This window comes from Petaurus breviceps, unplaced genomic scaffold (genome assembly GCF_028583685.1).
Source record: "Petaurus breviceps papuanus isolate PSGF00001 unplaced genomic scaffold, PetGlider_PUasm1.0 559, whole genome shotgun sequence".
Classification (NCBI taxonomy): Eukaryota; Metazoa; Chordata; class Mammalia; order Diprotodontia; family Petauridae; genus Petaurus; species Petaurus breviceps.
In genome coordinates this window covers 1,578,107-1,597,509 of record NW_027186377.1, presented here as the reverse complement: position 1 = coordinate 1,597,509, position 19,403 = coordinate 1,578,107, and the positions used below count along the sequence as shown (strand labels likewise).

The following is a 19,403-nucleotide window of genomic DNA, read 5'->3' as shown; positions in this document are numbered from 1 at the left end:
GAGGGAGAGAGAGAGAAAGAGAGAGAGAGAGAGAGAGAGAGAGAGAGAGAGAGAGATTGTGCTTGCAAATGAAGCAAGTCATTCCTGACCTAGGCAAACACATTACAGATCAAAAGAGACTGAAATGAAGGAAAGGCCGTACCTGTTCACTATGATTTCAATAATTGTCTACCATGTAAATAAATTGTCAGAACAATTCTACCTAAGGAATTCCTTAGTCATCACTAACTGGACAAAGGGAGACATTTGGCAGCCAGAGGCAGCACTAGCTATAAATTCATTTGTAAAACCTTATACTGGTCAAAGACAAACAAAAGTCCCATATCCATTGATTTATCTGTAGCATATTTCTATGGGGGCAACAGTCACTTTACAAATATTATTTGATCCTAGGAGGTGGGTGCTAGTATTATCCTCATTTTACGGTTGAGGAAACTGAGACAAACAGGTTAAATCTCTCTCTCTTCGATGCAGAATGATGGGGGCCCTTGAATGTAGGGGGGGATGTATGTACCTGCACATAGTAAGTACTGTGTAGAGAAATGTATGGTAGCCACAGTCATAGTTTGTCTGTTCTGAGACCTTGTTTATCCTCTTTCCTTTTTAATCTGTTGCCAGAGATGACTCACTGGGCCAGGGACCAGGATGGGGGGAGGGATCCACTCCGAAATGAGCTTCATCTCAAAGACATCACTATAAGTAAGATAAGGTCTTCAGAAAGTAGACGGAAGAGCCTGTTCAGCATCCAAGGCATCCCAAGGATGAAAATGTAAAGATGAAAATGGAAGAAACAGAGGTGAGTGGGAAAGAGGGACAAAAGCCTTACCGAGTCCAACTTCCTGTCACCATGAGGATGGGGGAGCTGCTGCATTGGGACTCCAGCGTCACAGGCTGGGATCTTCAGAGAGAGAAGGTAGAAATGGCAGCCAAGGGAACAAAGATGGGAGAACAGCTGGATTAGATAGAGTGGGCAGAGAGGAGAGATCCTTGCTGGGATAGATTCAGAAGGTGCCACAGGCACGAACACCTCCCCAAAAGACAGTGAGCCTCTAGACCAGCCTTCCCTAGAAATGATGTTTTTATGGGAACATCCCCTCCACCCTCTGTATAACAACCCTACATGCTCCCACTTGGGCTGGATTCCTAGTTGGAATGGACCAGAGGCTGATGGGGAATAGTGGGCAGAGAGAAGCCAAAACCGGGTGCTGACTGGTCAGGTCTGTTATAGGAATAGTTTGGGGGAGATGGGGTTTGCCTGGCCTGGATGGCTCTCAGGTCCCTTCTCACTCTATGGTTGTTACTGAGTGACTGTTACTCTGACCAAGACAGAGACTGTCAGAGCCAAAAGGGACCTAGTCCACCCCAGGGCTTTATAGGTGAGCCATAGAAAGTCCACAGAGAAGTCAGAGTGTTTGCTAACATTAAGGAGAAAGTAGAGAGGGCTGGAAGCCCTGGGAACGGAGTCTGCTCCCTTCTGGCCTCAGAGATCTGGATCCTGACTGGAGGCACGGAGGAGGGAAGGAAGGAAGGAGAAGGCTCTGAGGCAGGTGAGCAGAAGGTGAAAGCAGCCAGAGCCCGTTATTATCAAGGGCTGAGTTGGGGACCCAGAGTTGGCCACCTCAATGTGATGATCAGAACAGTCCTGGGAAGAGAGAGAGGAGAGCTCCCCATTGGCTCTTGGGCTGGCTTCAGCACAAGCACTAGTATCTGAGACCCAGAAACATTCTGTGAGACACCAAAGGGCATAGGGGAGCCTGGGACAAAGAAAACCACGGGACGGCTCTCTGCACCCACTGAGAGTGCTTCTGCTTCTGTTTCTTGGCGCTGCTGGGCTGGCCCCAGGGCTTGGGGCTGGGTAGTGATGGCCCTGTGTCCTGAGGGCAATGCCAGCTGTGCCCTCTTGCAGTACGCAGTATAATAGAATCAATGCCCAGTTCAGAGTTGGTTTTTACTGTCCCTGTGGCCTTGGCAACTTCTTTGGCTTCTTGGGGCCTCAGTTGTCTCATCTGTAAAATGAGGAGTTTGGACTAAGTGACTTCTCAGACTCCCTCCAGCTGCACCCTGCCAGCCTTTCCCTCAGATGAGAGGCCTGCCTGTTCCAGAGAATATAGGCCTTCAGAATCAGATATCAGGGGACAAGGTGGCTCTGGACAGGATGTGGGCCCAAGTCCCCGTGGGGATTTCAAACCAGTCATTGCTTACAATGTAGGACTATTAAGGAGGTCAAATTTGGCCTCAGACACTGTAATGGGAATGTAAATTTTTAAGATCTTCCCTGCCCCTAGGCTAAAGTGCACCTGGAGCCTTGGGGTGGGAGGCTTGTTTTTCAGTAGATACTTCTTCATTAGCCAATGGGTCAATAAGGTTGTTACATTCTCTGAGCCAGGAGAAGGGTATATAAACCCTGATTTGAGGCTTTGTTTGGGGGCTCACTTTGAGAAATGTTCTGTGATTTGAACTGGATTCTGAGAAGCCGTCGTCCAGAGCCCCCCGGCTTTGAAAAACCCAGATGTTGATTTGGTATGAATGTGATAGTTGGACAGTTTGGAAATCTGTCTACTTGATCTGTTTCTCCGTCTTGATAATTCTGTCTGTATACTTTGAAGTTTGGGGTGCTGACCTTTTTCCCCTGAACTAGGTAAACGATACATGTTTGACTGATTAAAGTAAGCTTGTTAACCCATTTTGAGTTGCTTTCCTTTATCAAAGCAGATCCAAGAACCTGTGTTGGCAGCAAACCCTGAGGATGCTTGGGGTGCTTGCTGCTACAGACACTTATTAGATGTGTGACCCTGGGTAAGTCACTTAATTCTAACTGTCTCCCAAAAAGGAGGGCCACATGGTTACCTCCTTTGGACTCTGCAGGATGTCCCTGGTCCCAAGGCTTCACTAATGTGAGTTCTTGGCACTACCCCCATCCTCACCCACCCCACCCTAGCCTACAAGACCTTTGGGGCTCTTCCTCCTGTGTGTATCCTAAGAGTTGGCTCATAGGAACACAGATGAAAAGCTGCCATCTAGAGCAGTCCTGTCATTCTACAGATGAGGAAACTGAGGCCCAAAACCATGTGCCCTCAGGACGTACACAAGTGATTGGACTTTGAAAAAAACTGTTCTCTCTTCATCTCTCCCTGCGACCAGCTCACATGCTTCTGGTCACACAGGGCCTGCAGGCTATATAGCCTTTCTTACACATATTATCAACAGTCATATGCTATGTGTCTCATTACCTTTCACCCAAAATGCTACTGTGACTCAGCTGGGAAGGGAGCTGCCCATAATTCATAACCATGCTATTTCACCAGAATATTAGTGCTATGAAGATGACCCTTGATGCCAGGAGCAGCCAAAAATGACACCACCTACTTTTCATAAGACAATTCAGCCTTCTCTCTTCTCCTCTTCTTGCGGTCTGGGCCCAGCTCACTAGGCACCCACAGTGTCCATCCAAGACACTGACTCAGTGGACTGTCTGTCCGACATATCATAGTCTTGGCAAGTAGTGTTCTTTGTCCATTTGGTGTGTCCTGTGTGGATGGTCAGGCCAAACTCTTTGGAATGATTATGTATTTCATTGTGGAGGCCTGGGGTATTCCATCGCTTGATGCCACGTTCTCTCCAGACAGGAATACTTTCTTTAGAGATCTGAGGGCACAAGATAGGGAGCTCAGTGGCTTTGTCCAGTATCTTTGACCACAAGTTATAGACTAAACAGGAATTAGTGCTAACACCCCCACCAAAAATTTGAGTTGTAAGAGAGCTCCCCTTTAGGACAGCCAGGTAGCACAGTGAGTAAGAGCACTGGCCCCAGAGTCGGGATAACCTGGGATCAAATCCGGGCTCAGACACTTAGCACCACACCCAGAAATAACTGGCCATGTAACCTTAAGCAAGTTACTTAACCCCAATTGCTTAAAAAAAAAAAAAGAGACCTCCCTGGCAATTTATTCCAACCTGTATCTGACCAAGAACTCTACAATGTCACCAACAAGTGCTTGTCCAGTCTCTGAAGACCTCCGTTGTGCTATTGCTGATCTCCAGCCTTAATCTGCCCCTTTGTGACTTCTGCCCCTGCTGGCCTTAGTGGTACTTGAGTCACCCTCTCCTTTCCAGACAGACTGCCCCTTCAGGTGAGAGGAGGGGCTTGGGTTTATATATCTAACCCTACATTGCTCACGCCCAATGGTCCTGGAATTGAAAAGTCTTGCATTTCCCTCACTTTTATTTTTAAAAAGTGACTATTTTAACAAAGTTGGCAGTAGATGGATTTCTCTAAAGTAAATATTCTTTTTTTTTTTTTTTAAGCAACCGGGGTTAAGTAACTTGCTCAAGGTTACACGGCCAGTTATTTCTGGGTGTGGTGCTGAGTATCTCAGCCCGGATTTGATCCAGGTCATCCTGACACTGGAGCCGGTGCTCTTACTCGCTGAGCCACCTGGCCACCCCAGTAAATATTCTTTTCACATTACTTCTCTAACATCCAAGGGGTGTCTTGGATAGCAAGGCTGCAGCCTGCTGTGTATTGTCCATCATCAGTGGGGATGTAACTTCTGGGAATATATGAGACAGTATATTTCATAGAAAGAACATATTCGAATTCAGGACTGAAAGGGATGCTCTCATCCACCCTCCCATTGTATGCATGAAAAAATTGAGGCCCATAGAAAGTAAGGGATTTACTCAGTTACACAGGTAATAAAAAGTGGCAGAGCCAGAAGCAGGGAGCACTGTGAGCTGACTCCAAGTCTGGCCTTGTCACCTACAGGTCCTTTCTTTTTCTTTAATGCCCTCAGCTCCTCTTCATCCCATCTGTCCATCTCTCTCTCTCTTCTTCATGTCTCAAACTTAAAAACATCCCAAAGAGAAACCCAGCTCAAGACTGGCAAGCCCATCCCTTCTCCTTTAATATCTGCAGGAAATGAGTCTCTCCAGACCAGTAATTACTTTACTAGGGACTAGAGTCTGACTCTTGGCCAATCACAAAGCATCCGCGTGCAGTTTTGCGGTAGTAGCCACGCAGCCCTCGGGCTTGGCTGCTTGCAGGGACACGATTGCAAGCTGGGAGGCTGAGGCTCCTTGAAAGGCTGTATTATTAATGCTGTTGTTGTCAGTGGGGTGCCTGCAGGGGAGTCACCCAGACCGGTTTGACAGGAATGAGGATGGTGCTGAAGCTAAGGCATGACCATAAAGGAGGAGCGGATCTGCAGACGCCCGCCCCCCCCCCCCACACACGCAGGGAGGGGATGGACAGGAGAGCCCTAGGAACGCTGCTCCTGGGAGCCTGGGACAGCACGAAGCCTCCAGGGGGCGTCTTCCCACAGCGTTTAAGGAAAGCCGCAGGGAAGGGGACTGCAGACCGAGGTCAGCGCAAACCGCCGTCTGCCCAGCGCAGACTGTAGTGCTGTGGCCCTAGCCCACGGCTGGGGGCCGAGAGACCCGGGTTCGAGCCCTGGATCTGCCACTTCCTAGCCTCTTACCTGTGGATAGGGCTGGGTTCGTGTCTGAGCCTGTTTCCTTATCTTCACTCTTTGAGGTCGTCTTGCCTGTGGGCATCGGGTAATGAGGTGGTTGGCGTGATAGGGTTCCTGGTCTGGAAGCAGCACACTTCTAGCTGTGAGCCTGCGCAAGTCACTCGCCCTTGTTTGGCTCCGTTTCCTCTTCTGTCAAATGAGCTGGAGAAGGAAATGGCAAGCCCCTCCAGGATCTTGGTTTTAAGGCTTATCAGACATTTCCCTCACAACAGCTTTGAGCTATGTGTTTCTCCATCTTACTGGCCCTAGGTCTCAGAGTAAAAAAGCCAAGTCAGCAAGTATTAATTGAGCACCTACTGTGCGCTAAAGATACAAAGAAAGGCCAATTCGTCCCTGTCCTTAAAGAGTTCCCGATCTAAAGGACTGCTCCCAATCCGAAATCGTCAGCCCCAGGACTTGAACACGGGTCTTTGGTCCACAAAACAGCTGTTCTTTCCACTCTACAACAAAAAGGAAAGGTGCTCTCCATCCGCCCCACCCCCACAACTCCTCCCTCCCCCCCAAAAGGAAGCGATTCCTCCTGAATCAAAGGAAGAACGCCCTAGAGACCGCACTGTCCAACCGCGGTAAGGACTGTGTCCGGAAGTAGGGAGCTCCCAGTCACGGGAGGTCTCAAGCCAAGGTTGTTCCAGCGTCCTTACGATGCCGCCTAAAGTTTTGCATTGTGCCTTCCTGGACAGCCGCTTGGATGAGATCATTTAAGGACCTTTGGTGGAGGCGCTGGTCTGAGGCTGGGCGCACGCCCGGCCAGAGCCCACCGAGGCTGAACTCTGGGAGCCGGCGTCGCCGCGGGCCAAGGCTGGAGTGATAACTGAAAGAGGTGAAGGTGGCGCAGGCTTGGAGCCTTTAGAATCCTTTTAGAATCCCTTTGTATTGGAGACCATTTTAATTACCCCACCGGCTCCGAGGCGACAGGAAACCGAGTTCAAATCCAGCCTCAGACCCTTCTCGTCTGGGCCACCAAGTCTGCCTCCCAGGACCGAGGTGAGAATCTGGTGAGATCACGTTTATAAAGAGCTTAGCTTTACACCTGGCACACAGTAGGGCTAAAGAAGTGTTTATTCCCTTCATTCCCTCCAGAAGTTTACCAAGTCCGTCATAGACATCTCATCTGAGCCCTCACACTGATTTCACCGAGTGTCCTCATTTCAATAGAAGGGTGTACAGGTAAATGTTTAACAACCAGCTCTCCAAGGGGAAAAAGTAAGCAGGACACACCCTCAATGTAATCTGCATTAACACTGCCTTAAGTCTAGACAATCTACCAAAGAATCAACCCAGCCCTGCTTCATGGAGTTGGCTGTCTCCCCGATGCCAGTGCTCACCCTGAAATCTCACTCCTGATGCTGATCCCCCAACAGAGGCTAACTGATCCCACAACTGGAAAGCGTCCAAGGTGGGATTCGAAGCAAGGTCCAGGCTTCACTCCCTGGACCACACAAAAGTTCGGCAGCTTTCTCCAGAAGCCAGCAGCTTCCTTCCCCTCTCTGGCTCTTTTCCTGGCCTCTCTCGTCTCCGGGCCTTTGCCCTTGCCAGCCCCCATGCCAGGAATGCCAGCCCAAGGCATTGCCTTTCTGTGACCCCTGTGGCCACACTCATCTCCTCCCTCATTTCAGCCTACTTGCACCCTAGCCCTCCTCTCACCAATCTGTTATCTCCTTGGGAAGCAGCTGGTGTGTCCCTTTGGGGACAGACTGACCGATGAGTCAGCCACCCTCAGCCAGGCTGAGCACAAGGAGGCACTTAAGGGGGCTCACTTTGCCCACTTTGCTCCATCTGCCCAGTCGGCTTGCTTGCAAGGACTAATAAAGTCTAGGCAGGAGGCCCAAGGCCTCAGGGGTGGGTAACCACAGCGGGAAGCCACCACCAGAAGAGGGATTAAGAGCACTTCATTCTGCCCCAAGGGGTAGAATTAGGAAGAGGCAAATTAAAGAAAAGCTTTCCCTCTCCAGAAGGAAGTGAATTGCCCCCCAGGGTCAGAAGGCTGAGCTGGAAGGGTCACTGAGTCAAACCACTACCTATTAGGGATGCCCAAGAGGCCCAAAGCACTGGGTCATAAGACTTGAACTCAGGTCCTCTGGCTCAAGGCTTTTCCCACTATGCATGGGATCCACCTCACAGAGGTCCTCAAGCAGAGGACAGATCACTGCTTGCCAGGGGTGAAGAAGAGAGGAATCTTGTTCATGTGGGTGGCCATGGACGCCCTGCTGCCTGTCACATTCTGGGATCCTGACTGTGTGAGCCAACCCGTAAGGCAGCCGAGCCCCCAGATGGAACTCTGCAACCATTCTTTTCCTTGGTTACAGCTCTACGGGGTTTCTGGCATGTCAGCAGAGGGTCTGCCTACACCCAGGGGTCAGGCTTCTCCCCTGTCTCCAAGGACTCTCTTTCCTCATTACAGATTCCTTCTCTGCCATTCTCTCCTTTGTCCCCAAACTGCTCCAAGGGGTCTGAGGAGACCAGAGCCTCCAGGCTCAGGGACCTTCCACTGGGTCCGGTGTGGCTGGCCCTCCCAGCCTCATCATTATTATTCCTTGGTATTATTAATTCCTCAGATTGTTTGGCCCCCCCCTGCCCCCACCCCATTCTAAACTTGCCTCAAGTGCAACACTTCCTGGTTTGAGCTCAGCAGAGTGAAGATTAGGATTAGATAGTATTAGTCCAAGAGGCCTTAACCTGGGGTTCATGGGAAGATTTCAAGGGGTCCAGGAACTTCGATGGGAAAAAAAATGAAATCTTTATTTTCACTAAGGTCCAGCTGAAAGCTGTTTCCTTCCATTGTGATTGTAAGCAACAAAAGACGGTTTTGAGAAGGGACCTGTAGGCTTCAGCAGAATGGGATTCAGAACACAAAAAAATTGAGAACCCTTGATCTGGGTCAATTCTCTCCTTTAAAAAATGAGGACTCTGAGGCAGAGGGAGGCCAGGGGTCTTGCACCTGTGCAGTATCTCTCTCCTCTGATGCTGTCCCCACCCTGGTGCAGGCCCCTATCATCTCACACCTGAACTGTGGCAATAGCTTCTGGGGGTGGGGGCTGTGCCTGCCTGGAGTGTTGCCCCCCCCCATTCCAGTCCATCCTCCAGCCACCAAAGTGATTTTCCCAAAGCCCAGATCTGACCATGTCACTCACCCTCTCAATAAACCCCATTGGTTCCCTATGGCCTCCAGAAGCAAAACCCTGTTTGGCCCTGAAAGCCCTTCCCAGCCACTCCCTCCTCCCTTTCCAGTCTTCCCACATGAGCTCTTCAGGCCAGTAACCCTGGCCGCCTCCATCTCTGGACTCTGCCAGTCCTGGGCCAGGCTCCCTCTGCCACTCTGACTCCCCATCTTCCTGGCTTCCTTTAAACCCTCACTACCCCTTTTCATTCCAGTGCCTTCCCTCAATTAATTATTCCTTACATTTAATGGATATAACTTGTCTATATGTATTTGTTTGCATGCTGCCCCCCCCCCATTAGACTGTAAGTTCCTTGAGGACAGACACTGTGTTTTCGCCTCTCTTTGTTTCCCCCAGTGTTTAACATAGTGCTTGTCACATAGTAGGGGCTTAGTAAATATCTGTTGATTGATAGCAAAGAGCAGAAGTCAGATTGGCACTCAGTTCCCTAATCCCAAATGCCTAGCCTTTCACACTGTCCCAATTGAAGTCAAGGGGTCTTTACCTCCAGAGGCCGGCCTCTTCACCTGCTGCTTCAGAGCCCTTTGTCCCGTTGGCCAAACTCCAGGTGTAATCATTAACTCAGCCCAGACTCAGGCTCAGTCTCTGAGCCGCTGCCCACAGCACCTGCTGGGTACAGCTCAGAGACGATGAGGGAAGAGGAGGAAAGGCCGCCATTTCCCAGGGATGCAGAGCCCGCCAAGCTGCGGCTTCGGAGGGAGCTGGGGCTGGCCAGCTCTGTGTCGCTGATAGCGGGCTGCATGATCGGCTCAGGGATCTTCATGAATCCCCAGCTGGTCCTCTACCACATGGGGAGCCCCGGTGGGAGCCTGATCATCTGGGCTGCCTGCGGGTTCCTGGCCACCCTGGGGGCTCTGAGCTATGCGGAGCTGGGCACGCTCATCACTGAGTCTGGCGGAGACTACGTCTACATCCTCAGGACCTTCGGCTCCCTCCCCGCCTTCCTGGTGATTTACGTTTCCACCCTGTTGGTCCGACCGGCTGGGATCGCAGCCATGTCGTTGACCTTTGCAGAGTATGTAGTGGCTCCCTTCTACCCCGGCTGCTCGTCGCTGCCCGTGGTGCTGGTCAAATGTGTGGCGGCTGCCTGCATTCTGATCCTCGCCTTGGTCAACTGCCGGAGTGTGCGGCTGGCCACCGGACTGATGAACCTGTGTACAGTAGCCAAGGTCCTGGCGCTGCTGGTCATAATTGGTGGCGGTCTCTGGGCCCTGGCCCAGGGTCACGTGGCGGAGACCCTCCAGAACGCCTTTGCCGGCACCACCCAACAGCTGGGCAGCATCAGCATCGCCTTCTACCAGGGCCTCTGGTCTTTCAATGGCTGGAATAATTTGAATTTAGTGACCGAAGAGCTCCGGAACGCAGACGTGAGTGCTCTCCCTCCCTCCCTTCCTCCCTCCCTCCCTGTCAGTCACACAACGGGAGACTTGATTCTTCACTGGGGACCACGAACCAGAAAGAACAGGGTTGGGCAGGAATTGGCTTGTTCTGTTGGAATCACGGGGTGGCCTGATGTTACCTCACGTTTCCCGGCCCTGGGAGGCTCCCCAAAAGCAGTTCACTTAATTCAACGGCCCTATGGGAAGCCTGGCGGGCATTGAGAGAGATAGTGAGGAGCCAATTCGGCCTCCATGTGAGCACCTACTGTGTGCATGAGACGGTCCTTGAAGCTAATAAAAAGATGCTAACAGGCAGCAGCTGGGGAGCACTTTTAAGCTTGCAAAGCGCTTGTCTTTTTAGTTTAGAGGCTCAGAAAAATGAGCTGGCTTTGACCAGGGACCCACGGCTTGCAGGGCTTCAGATGCTGGGCTCCCGGAAACCTCACCCACCATTCTGTCCCCCACATCTTCCCTCCAGCAAAATGGCGGGCTTGCTGGCTGCAGGGAGCCCACAGCCTCCTCTGGGGGAATCGCACAGATAGAGGCTGTAGGGTGGGGTGGGGCAAGAGAGCTGCGCCCCAAAGCCCCAGGACAACGGGAGGAGGGACTGCTCCTCTTCGGCAACCCTGTTAGCCTCCCCCCCCCCCCCCACCCCCCCCCCCCCCGGCAGAGATCGGGCAGTCAACAGGCACTGAGGACTGCTGGGCACAGAGCTCAATGTTCCATCCAGGATGCTCGGGGAGCTTTCATCCTAAACAGTGGGGCAGAACCTTGGGCGGAAGACCAGAAGACGATCTCGAGAGAGATGAGGAGGGATTGCATGACCCAGCCGGACAGAAGGAAGCCAGAGGGCCAGCCGAGGCTTGGTCTGGAGCTCTCAGAGAAAGAGAGCAGAGGCAGACAGGTCGGGAAGGGGTGGAGGGCTCCAGAGGGCAGGCTGAGGAGCTGGCAGTTTGTCCCTGAAGCAAGGCCCCTTCCAACCCAAAATGCCAACTCATTTAAAAAGTCAGCCACCCAGGAGGGGAAAAGAGGAGACAAAGAGGGAAGTTTCTGCCGTGTGGGGCTCCCCACCCCATTCTGCAACAATGCCTTTGGAGTGCTGGCTAGGGCAGCAGTAGGGGCAACAATGAGGAAGGGTCCCCTGCCTCCTGCTAGCTCCCCTAGCATCCTCTGGATTGGGGCTGGAGGCTGGGTGGGAGGTATCCAGTCCTGTGGCCCTCTAGTGCCCCACTGGGGGATGTGACTGACAGGGTGGCATCTTGCTGAGTAGAGGCTAGTGAGGAGCCTACTGGAGAAGCAAACTGCCACAGGGGCCCTGGGTATTCTGAAGCTCACTAACATGGGCCCTAGCTCCAGCCTCTTCCTCTCCTCAGGCCTCAGTTTCCTCCTCAGTGAATTGGAACACTAATACTTTCAGAACCCATCTCACAGGGGTGGGGTAAGGGTCATGCAAGAGAAGCCTCGGAAACACTTAAAGTGCTAGATGGGGGGGAGGGGCAAGGCAGGGACATGTACAATTGCTGTTGTTGCTGTTATGGCCTCATTCCAGGGAGGTGAGGTAAGGTGAGGACCTGAGAACCCTGAGCAGGGTAGTTTCCCCAAGGATAGATACTCACCCAATACTCCTCACCTGGAAACCAGACTGACTCAGGAGACTTTAATGAAGACAGCCACCTTTGTGGGGGGAAAAGAGGGAAGACAGTCCTTCGAGACCATCCCTACCTTCCCCTCCCCCATCTCTCGTGGGCCCCAGGGTTCCTGGGGAGGGGCTGTTGCCAAACCGACACTCTGAGGACTCCCCAAAATTCCTCCTGGGCTGAGAAAACAGTTAACCATTCACCCAGAGAGTGCTTGACAGGCCAGCTTACCTCTCTTCACCTCTACTCTACCTCTAGGAATCCAATCCAGAGCTCAGCTCAGGTGTGAAAGAAAAACTGGTCCTTGGTTCCCACAACTGCACTGCATCAGCTGGAACTTGTTTACTTACCTATCACAAGTGCTGAGCATTTAATAATTGTTTTTTTATTAACTGATTTATCTTATTATTTTCTGTAACCATACCCTTACCGAATGTGCTGGCAAATTTTTAACTACCAGCTCTCCAAAGGGAACAAAATGTATCCCAACAGATTTTCAACTTTCATCTGCATTATTCCCATTTTCCCCATCACTTCCTTAAGTCTAAGCAAGAACACAACAATAAAACAAACCCTGATTGACTGTGTTCACCAGTTTCCAAATTTTAACAATTGACTCTCTCAAGCAGGTACCAACTGACTCCAGGACATACCTTTCCCTTATACTTCCTGTCCTGTCCAACATCCCTTCTTCCACTCTCCCCCTTCTCTCTTCTTTTCCCTTCTTCTCCCCTGCTCTTCCTCTTCCCTTTACCTGACACTGCTCCGAATCCAGAGGGCTGTTTGTCTTCAGAAGGGCTCACATCCCCCTCCCCAAACCACACACACACACACACACACACACACACACACACACACACACACACAGAGCCCCATTCTCTGTCCTGAGCAGAGCTGAGAGCTGTTGGCCCAGAGGGTCTCTGAGGTAAGTCAGAAAGTCCCCAAGGGTCCATTTTGCTAAAAGTCGAAGGCTCAGTTCAACTCTATGAGTATTGATCAGATATCTTTCACTGTGAGCTTCAGTGTGCTGCTTTGGGAGATGAAGGGCTGGCCTAACAATCTTACTTTTTAGAGCACAACAGAGGTCCTGATGCTGTGTCCACACTCCCATCACTATGAGCAGCGCTTTCACAGAATCACAGAACCTGACACCTGGAGGTGACCTTGATATCTGATCCTCTGGTCCCCATTTAGTCTGGCTTAAACAGGAAGACAGGAAAGAAGGAAAGGAAGGAGGGAAGGAGGAAGAGAAGAAGGAAGGAAGGAAGGAAGGAAAGAAAGAAGGAGGGAGGGAAGAAATGAGGGAGGGAGGAAGGAAGGAAAGGAGGGAGGGAGGAAGAGAAGAAGGAAGGAAAGAAGGAGGGAGGGAAGAAATGAGGGAGGGAGGAAGGAAAAAGGGAGGAGGAAGGGAAGAAATGAGGGAGGATGACAGAAGGAAGGAAGAAAGGAAGGGAGGGAGGAAGGAAGGAAAAGAAGAAGGAAGTAAGGGAAGAAGGAGGGAAGGGAGGGAGGAAGGAAGGGAGGGAGGAGGGAAGGAAGGAAAAAGGGAGGAGGGAAGGAAGGAAGGAAAGGAGTTATCCCCAATCTAACTTTCCTGGCAGAAGGTTGTTCAGCACTTCTGAGGAAGTGAGAGGAACCCACCAGAACCACCAGGCTTCCCATCCCACTTTGGGGAAACTCTCCTGGTCAGACCTACAGCCTCAGTCTCTTTGCATTTTACACCCAAAGGTTCCCAGTCCTGCCCCTCCCCCCCGGCCCATCTCTTCCCAGGATGACCCTCCTCCATTCCTCCAGCAGTTGCCCAGCTGGACTCTGGGTCCCTCCCCAGCCTGGTTGCCCCATCTGCTAATTTCCAGCCTATCAATGTCCTTTCTAAACAATAGTGCCCAGAATTGATGGCCACCCTCCAGATAAGGGGTGAGAAGAGCCCAAGCCAGTGAAACTCCCCCTGGCTCCTTCCTGGAAGTTGCCACTCTCTCTCTTGCTGCAGTTTCCTAGGGTCCAGGGGAGGCCAAGGGTTTGCAGGTCTAAAGGTATTAGAGAAACATTAAGTTCTTCTCTTCCTCCTCCCTCCTCCCTCCTCCCCTTCCTCTTCCTTCCTTTCTTCCTTCCTTCCTTCCTCTCTCTCTCTCTCTCTCTCTCTCTCTCTCTCTCTCTCTCTCTCTCTCTCTCTCTCTCTCTCTCTCTCTCTCTCTCTCTCTCTCTCTCTCTCTTTTTCCTTCCTCCCTCCTCCTTCTCCTCCTCCTTCCCCCATCCCATGAAGGTCATGGATGTATCATCTCTGACCACCCTTAACACTTGGACTTAGAGTTTTACCCCTGGCAGGCACAGAATAAAATGCTTAAATATGAGAATCGGCCCTAAGGGTGGGGGATAAGGGGTGGGAGGGGGGCACCTGAGTCCTTTTTCATGTTTCCCTCCACAGAAGAACCTGGTACGGGCCGTAGTGATCTCCATCCCCCTGGTCACTGGCCTCTACATACTCGTAAACCTGAGCTACATGGTGGTCATGAGTCCCAGTGACATCCGGGACTCCAGTGCTGTGGCCGTCACCTGGGGGTGAGCAGTAGCTATAGGGTGTCCCACGGGGGAAACCTCCCAGGCTAGGTAGAAGGAATAACGTGGGTCCTTACAGTGTTTGAATATTGACAAAGTCCAAAAAGTATTACTCCCACTTTTCAGAGGTAGAAATTGAGCTCATGGAAAAGCCTCTTCCCCTGATATCCCTCCCACTTAAAAAATGAGAGGCAAATGCCTTCAGTGTCTCAACATAGCCCCCAAGGTTCTTTCTCTGGGCCTTCTCCTTGTATAGGATCCTGGGAAAGGGTCATATTTAGCCACCCCAGAGAAGGAAAGTGACCAGCCCCAGGTTACCCAGCTGGCAAGTGGCCAGGGTAGGATTAGAACCCAGGTTCTCTGATCCTGGAGCTGGTCATCCTTCATGGCCAGCCCCCCTTACTATGCACCTATCCTCCTATGGCTCACAGAAGTCAGCCTGTTGGGGAGAGGGTCAGGGGAGATTCCAGGCAGGAGTACAAATGACAGCTGGCTCTGGCCTTGGACACCTCTTTCTCTCAGTTTCCCCCTCCTTAAATGGAGACAGTAATCCTGGCACTCCCTCCTTCACAGACTTGTAAAGAAAGTCTTCAGGAAAATAGTCCCTAGCCCTTGACTCCCAAGTCACCTGCAGCCCCTGCCTTGAAATATTTCACTGGGTCCCTACAGTAGCACAGCTAGGTGGCACCATAGTGCACAGCATGTCAACCCTGAAGTCAAGAAGACTCATCTTCCCCAGTTCCAATCTGACCTATGATGCTTCCTAGCTGGTTCGCCCTGGGCAAGTCACTTTACCCTATGTGCCTCAGTTTCCTCATCTGTAAAATGAGCTTGAAAAAAAATGGTGAACTGCTCCAGTATCTCTGCCAAGAAAACCCCAAAAGAGGTCAGGGAGAGTCAAGACACGACTGAAATGATGGAACAGCAGCTGCCACAGGCCCAACTCTGCCCCAGGCACTTAAAAGGGTCAGAAGGTTCAGAACAGGTTCTTTCCCTGATGGGTTATGGTTTGCTTGGTAGAGAGCAAATCAGGGAAAGAGAAGGAACAGATCCAGTCCAAACCTCTCTTTTTCTGCCCTTTGCATTTTTCTAGGAATCAAATCTTGGGAGACTGGGCCTGGCTGGTGCCAGTGTCAGTGGCTCTTTCCACATTCGGGTCAGTCAATGGAGCATTTTTCAGCGGGAGCCGTGTGTGCTATGTTGCCGCCAGGGAGGGGCACATGGTAAGGAAGGGCCCCACCATTTGGCTCACGGGGCTTCTTCCTGTGCTTGCAGCGAGCCCTTCTCCAGGCCCCAAAGCTATGACTGAGGCTGGGGGAATGCACTTGCTGCCCAGGCTGGCCCTGAGTCAGGACTGATCCACGGGTTTCTGTGCTGGCCAAAAGGAAGCCTGGATACTCCTCCCAGAAGGTCCCTGTCAATGCCTAACCACCTTCTTCCTCATGCTGTGACCACCAGCCAGGCATCCTGTCCATGGCCCACATCCAGCATCTCACCCCTTCTCCAGCTCTGACTTTCACGTCAGCAGTGGCTCTGATCATGATCATCCCTGGAAATTTCAGCAGCATCGTCAACTTTTGCAGGCAAGGGTGGAGGTCCTGCTACTGCAGGAACTGTGGGGGGTGGGGAGGTGGGGAGGAAGAGAGGGTAAGAAGGCAAAGCTGGAGGAGCTCTATAGACAGAGCAGGACAGAGGGGAGAGGACTGATCCAAAGTCATAGAATGCTTGCGATTCAGCCAGTTACTTCACTGACCTCTTCCCTTGCCACTGGGTCAAACAGGAGAGAAAATTGAACATTGACTTCTCAGTTTGGGATGACAGAAACATCTTTCTCAGGATGAGTGAAGTTAGCAAATAGAAGGCTAAATGTTTTATACTTGGGTTCCAAAGATCAACCCCTTCACAAGATGGCAGGTAACCTGTGATGCAGCAGTCCCTCTAAAAAAGATCTTGGGGTCTTAGTGGACTGTCAGCTCAAGATGAGTCCCTAGCATTCATCCAAAGATGGGATGCAATTCTGAGCTCTCTGTAGTTTCCAGGTATGAGAAGGGGGAGACTCCCAGCTACTTCAGTGCTCTGGCTTTGCTGAGGCTGGCTCGCTGCTGGTGTTGTCTCTGCTGCTGCTGACGGTCCCAACAGGGGCAGAGGCAGCTAAACAGAAAGCTAACATTTCCATGGAGCTTTACTATTCCCAAAGCCCTCCTTCACACATTATCTCACTTGCCCTTCCCAGAAACTGGAGAAGAAGAACCTAGTATTATCCCTGTTTTACAGTGAAGGGAAGGGAGGTGGATTCTCTTCTGGGGTCACAGATCTCCTCAGGAGCTAAGCCCAGTTCTCCCCGATTCCATGGCCCTAGAGATAGCTGCCTCCTTCCCCTTCTCTGCCTGGTACTCTAGTGTGGTTGGCTACCAAAGAAATGGACTTGGAATCAGGCAGTAGGCTGCCTCTAACACATTGTCAATCCCAGCTCCTTCCCTCCCTGACTGTGGTCCTTGTTCGAGGGAGGGAATAAGCCAGCATGTTCTCTCTTAGCTTTATATTATGGATGATTCATGGAACTACCATCAGCTGCCTTCTTTATCTGAAAGTTAAGAAGAAAGACTTGCCAAGATCATACAAGGTAAGTTGAGTCATCACTTACCATGAGCCAACCGCTGGGGATACAAATACAAAGAGCCACAGAGCCTGCTCTCAAGGAGCTTACATGCTAATGGGCAGAAGAAGGAAGGTGCTGGGTTGGAGACCTGGTGGGGGAGATCTAGGGAGTTGGAAGCAGAGCCCGGAGAGGAGTTAAGGAGGGCTGACCTGGGCCCTTCCTACAAGCAGACATTCCAGAAGAGCTCACCCGGAGGAAAAGGGGAACGGGCTTGAGGACCCTTTTCTTTACATCATCTTCTTACTTCCTCTATTGGGTTGATAGCTGTCAGCTTGATTGACAGCTATGACCTCTCCTCCTCCCTCAACTCCTGAAGCCTTCTGTCTTAGGGGTCTTAGAGCTTGCCAGGAATGAATGGGGTGTGAGCCCATGAAGTAGGCAAAGGGAAGAGCTCAGATGATAGGGCCTCCAATTCTGCTGAGACTTCATGAGCCTAGAAACCAAAGCTGGTTCAGCTTCCTTGGTGTGGTTTGATATGATTGGGGTCTGCAATCATAGTTCTCCATGGACTTTAGAGTTGGGCTAAACCTTAGAGAGCTGGGGTGAGCCTGGCATGATAGGAATCAGGCTGCCTTTGGGGTCAGGAGAAACCTGAGGTTAGGAAGATAGATGGTGGAGCAGTTATTTGGGGGAAAACTCCTGTAACCAATGAACCTCAAAAATCAACCCAACAGTCAACGAACAAACATTAAGCACTGCTATGGGCCAGGAGCTGAGCTCTGGGTTATGAGCCCTAGGCATGATCAAGGCAGCTGGCTGTCATCCTTTTCGTCAGCCTGGGGCAGCTCAGGGAAGGACTTTCTTCTCTGATCTCCATCCCTTCCTCTCTTCCTCCCTCCCTTCATCCCGAAGGGAGAGGAAAAGCCCAGCCTGCAGCACCCATCACTCTACAGATTGCAATCCAGTCTTCATTTGTGAAGAAAAGGAGGTTCCAGATTCTGCTTTAGATTCTTGGTCTCTGGTGAGATCTATTGGGTCTTTAGCAAAGGTAAAATACAATGACATCAGGCAGGAAGTCTATTGCACTCAGCCCTCAGTTTCCACATCTATGAAATGGGGGCTGAGCACCAGTGGTCACTGTCTTCTTCCACTGAAGGTCCCCATCATCATCCCAGTCATCATGTTGCTGGCCTCCATCTACCTGGTCCTGGCGCCCATCATTGACCAACCCCAGATGGAATTCCTTTACGTCTTCCTGTTCATGCTCAGTGGCCTCTTGGTGTACTTCCCTATCATCTACTTTGGCTACCAGCCCCAGTTCTTGCAGGAGGTCACAGAACAGCTTCAGCTTCTCCTAGAAGTGGCTCCAGCTATGAAGAATGTGGACTGATGGCTGCTGGGCCACTCTAGATTCTGCCATATCTCTTGACTCAATAGTGTTTTTTTTTATTGTGAACTTAGTGAATGTGGACAGTTTGATATACAAAGAATAGAAAAGAAGGCTTCATATGAAATTGTGACCTTTGTTACATATAGTTGGGAGTGTGTGTGTGTATACATATTAAATGCTGTCAATGAAACTTCCCTGTTCATCCCCTTCTGCTCTCTTCAATATATATTTTTAAAGTTACATTGATGGTTTTCTACATTTTCTTCTTTTATTGCATCATGGTGACTGCCTGCCAAACACCCCTTCACTCCCTCACCCCCCATAGCATCATCATGCAGCACGTAGGCTCTTGGGACCCCTCTCCTAATGCCCATTGGTCATGTCCTTAGAGCAAAGCTGTCTAAATCTCCCCTCAGGAGGAGGGGGCAGAAGCAGGAATGTCTGGTACTGCCCATTGAACTCCCACATAACTAGTGTGTTCCCCACAAACTGAGGAAAAAGAAAGTAAAATATTGGGGTGAGATGTGAATTGAGTTGAATTGAATGCCAAAATGGCAGCTTCTTCTAAAATGGCATGAATCATGTCAAGAAAGGGGGAGCACAGTGCTCCCCAACCTCAGCCATAGCTCTAGATCCAATGTCCTATCATCTTACAGTGACAGTGAACCAGCTTAGGAAGAAAGACCCAGGCTAGATAGACCTGGGAGTCATCTACACAGATCCCAGGTCAGCAAGCATTTATTAAGCACTTAATGCCTTCAGATTCTGTGCTAAACACTGGGGATACAAAGAAAGAATGAAACAAACCAATCCCTGCCCTCAAGGAGTTTATAATCTAATGGGGAAACAATATGCAGATAGCTGTGTACAAACAAGTAATAGACAGGATAAATTGGAGATTATCAACAGAGGGAAGGCCCTAAAATGAGGAGGGATTGGGAAAGGCTTCTTGGGAAGATGGGAGCTTGACTGAGACTTGAAGGAGACCAGGGAAGCCAGAAGGCAGAGATTAGGAGGGAGAGCATTCCAGGTAGAAGGGACAGCCAGTGAAAATTATTCAGGAGATGGAGGGTCATGTTTGGAGATCAGCAAGGCCAGTGTCCCTGGAGCTCAGAGTAGTGGGGAAGGGTGT

The 19,403-nt window shown here is 50.8% G+C and overlaps 1 protein-coding gene and 1 long non-coding RNA gene across 2 annotated transcripts in view; one reads left to right on the top strand and one right to left on the bottom strand.

Annotated features, from left to right (window-relative positions):
• LOC138173079 (uncharacterized) overlaps positions 1-7,376 on the bottom strand; it is an 11,494-nt gene extending 4,118 nt beyond the window's left edge. Inside the window, exons 1-2 of the long non-coding RNA XR_011171318.1 lie at positions 5,478-7,376; positions 3,367-3,645 (exon numbers count right to left, since the gene is read on the bottom strand). This is a non-coding gene — a long non-coding RNA (uncharacterized lncRNA). The remainder of the gene's footprint in view (positions 1-3,366; positions 3,646-5,477) is intronic.
• Positions 7,377-8,996: 1,620 nt separating this feature from the next.
• LOC138173078 (b(0,+)-type amino acid transporter 1-like) lies at positions 8,997-18,461 on the top strand. The gene is made up of 6 exons (XM_069103000.1): positions 8,997-10,077; positions 14,152-14,285; positions 15,376-15,505; positions 15,741-15,877; positions 16,818-16,905; positions 18,038-18,461. The coding sequence occupies exons 1-6, from the start codon at positions 9,340-9,342 to the stop codon at positions 18,269-18,271; spliced, it is 1,461 nt and encodes a 486-aa protein (XP_068959101.1). The 5' UTR covers positions 8,997-9,339; the 3' UTR covers positions 18,272-18,461.
• Positions 18,462-19,403: the final 942 nt, after the last annotated feature.

Coding starts and splice junctions, on each gene's coding strand:
- LOC138173078 (XM_069103000.1), top strand. CDS start 9,340: ATGAGGGAAGAGGAGGAAAGGCCGCCATTTCCCAGGGATGCAGAGCCC. Junction 15,506..15,740: donor CCGCCAGGGAGGGGCACATG/GTAAGGAAGGGC, acceptor TGTGACCACCAG/CCAGGCATCCTGTCCATGGC. Junction 16,906..18,037: donor ACTTGCCAAGATCATACAAG/GTAAGTTGAGTC, acceptor CTTCCACTGAAG/GTCCCCATCATCATCCCAGT.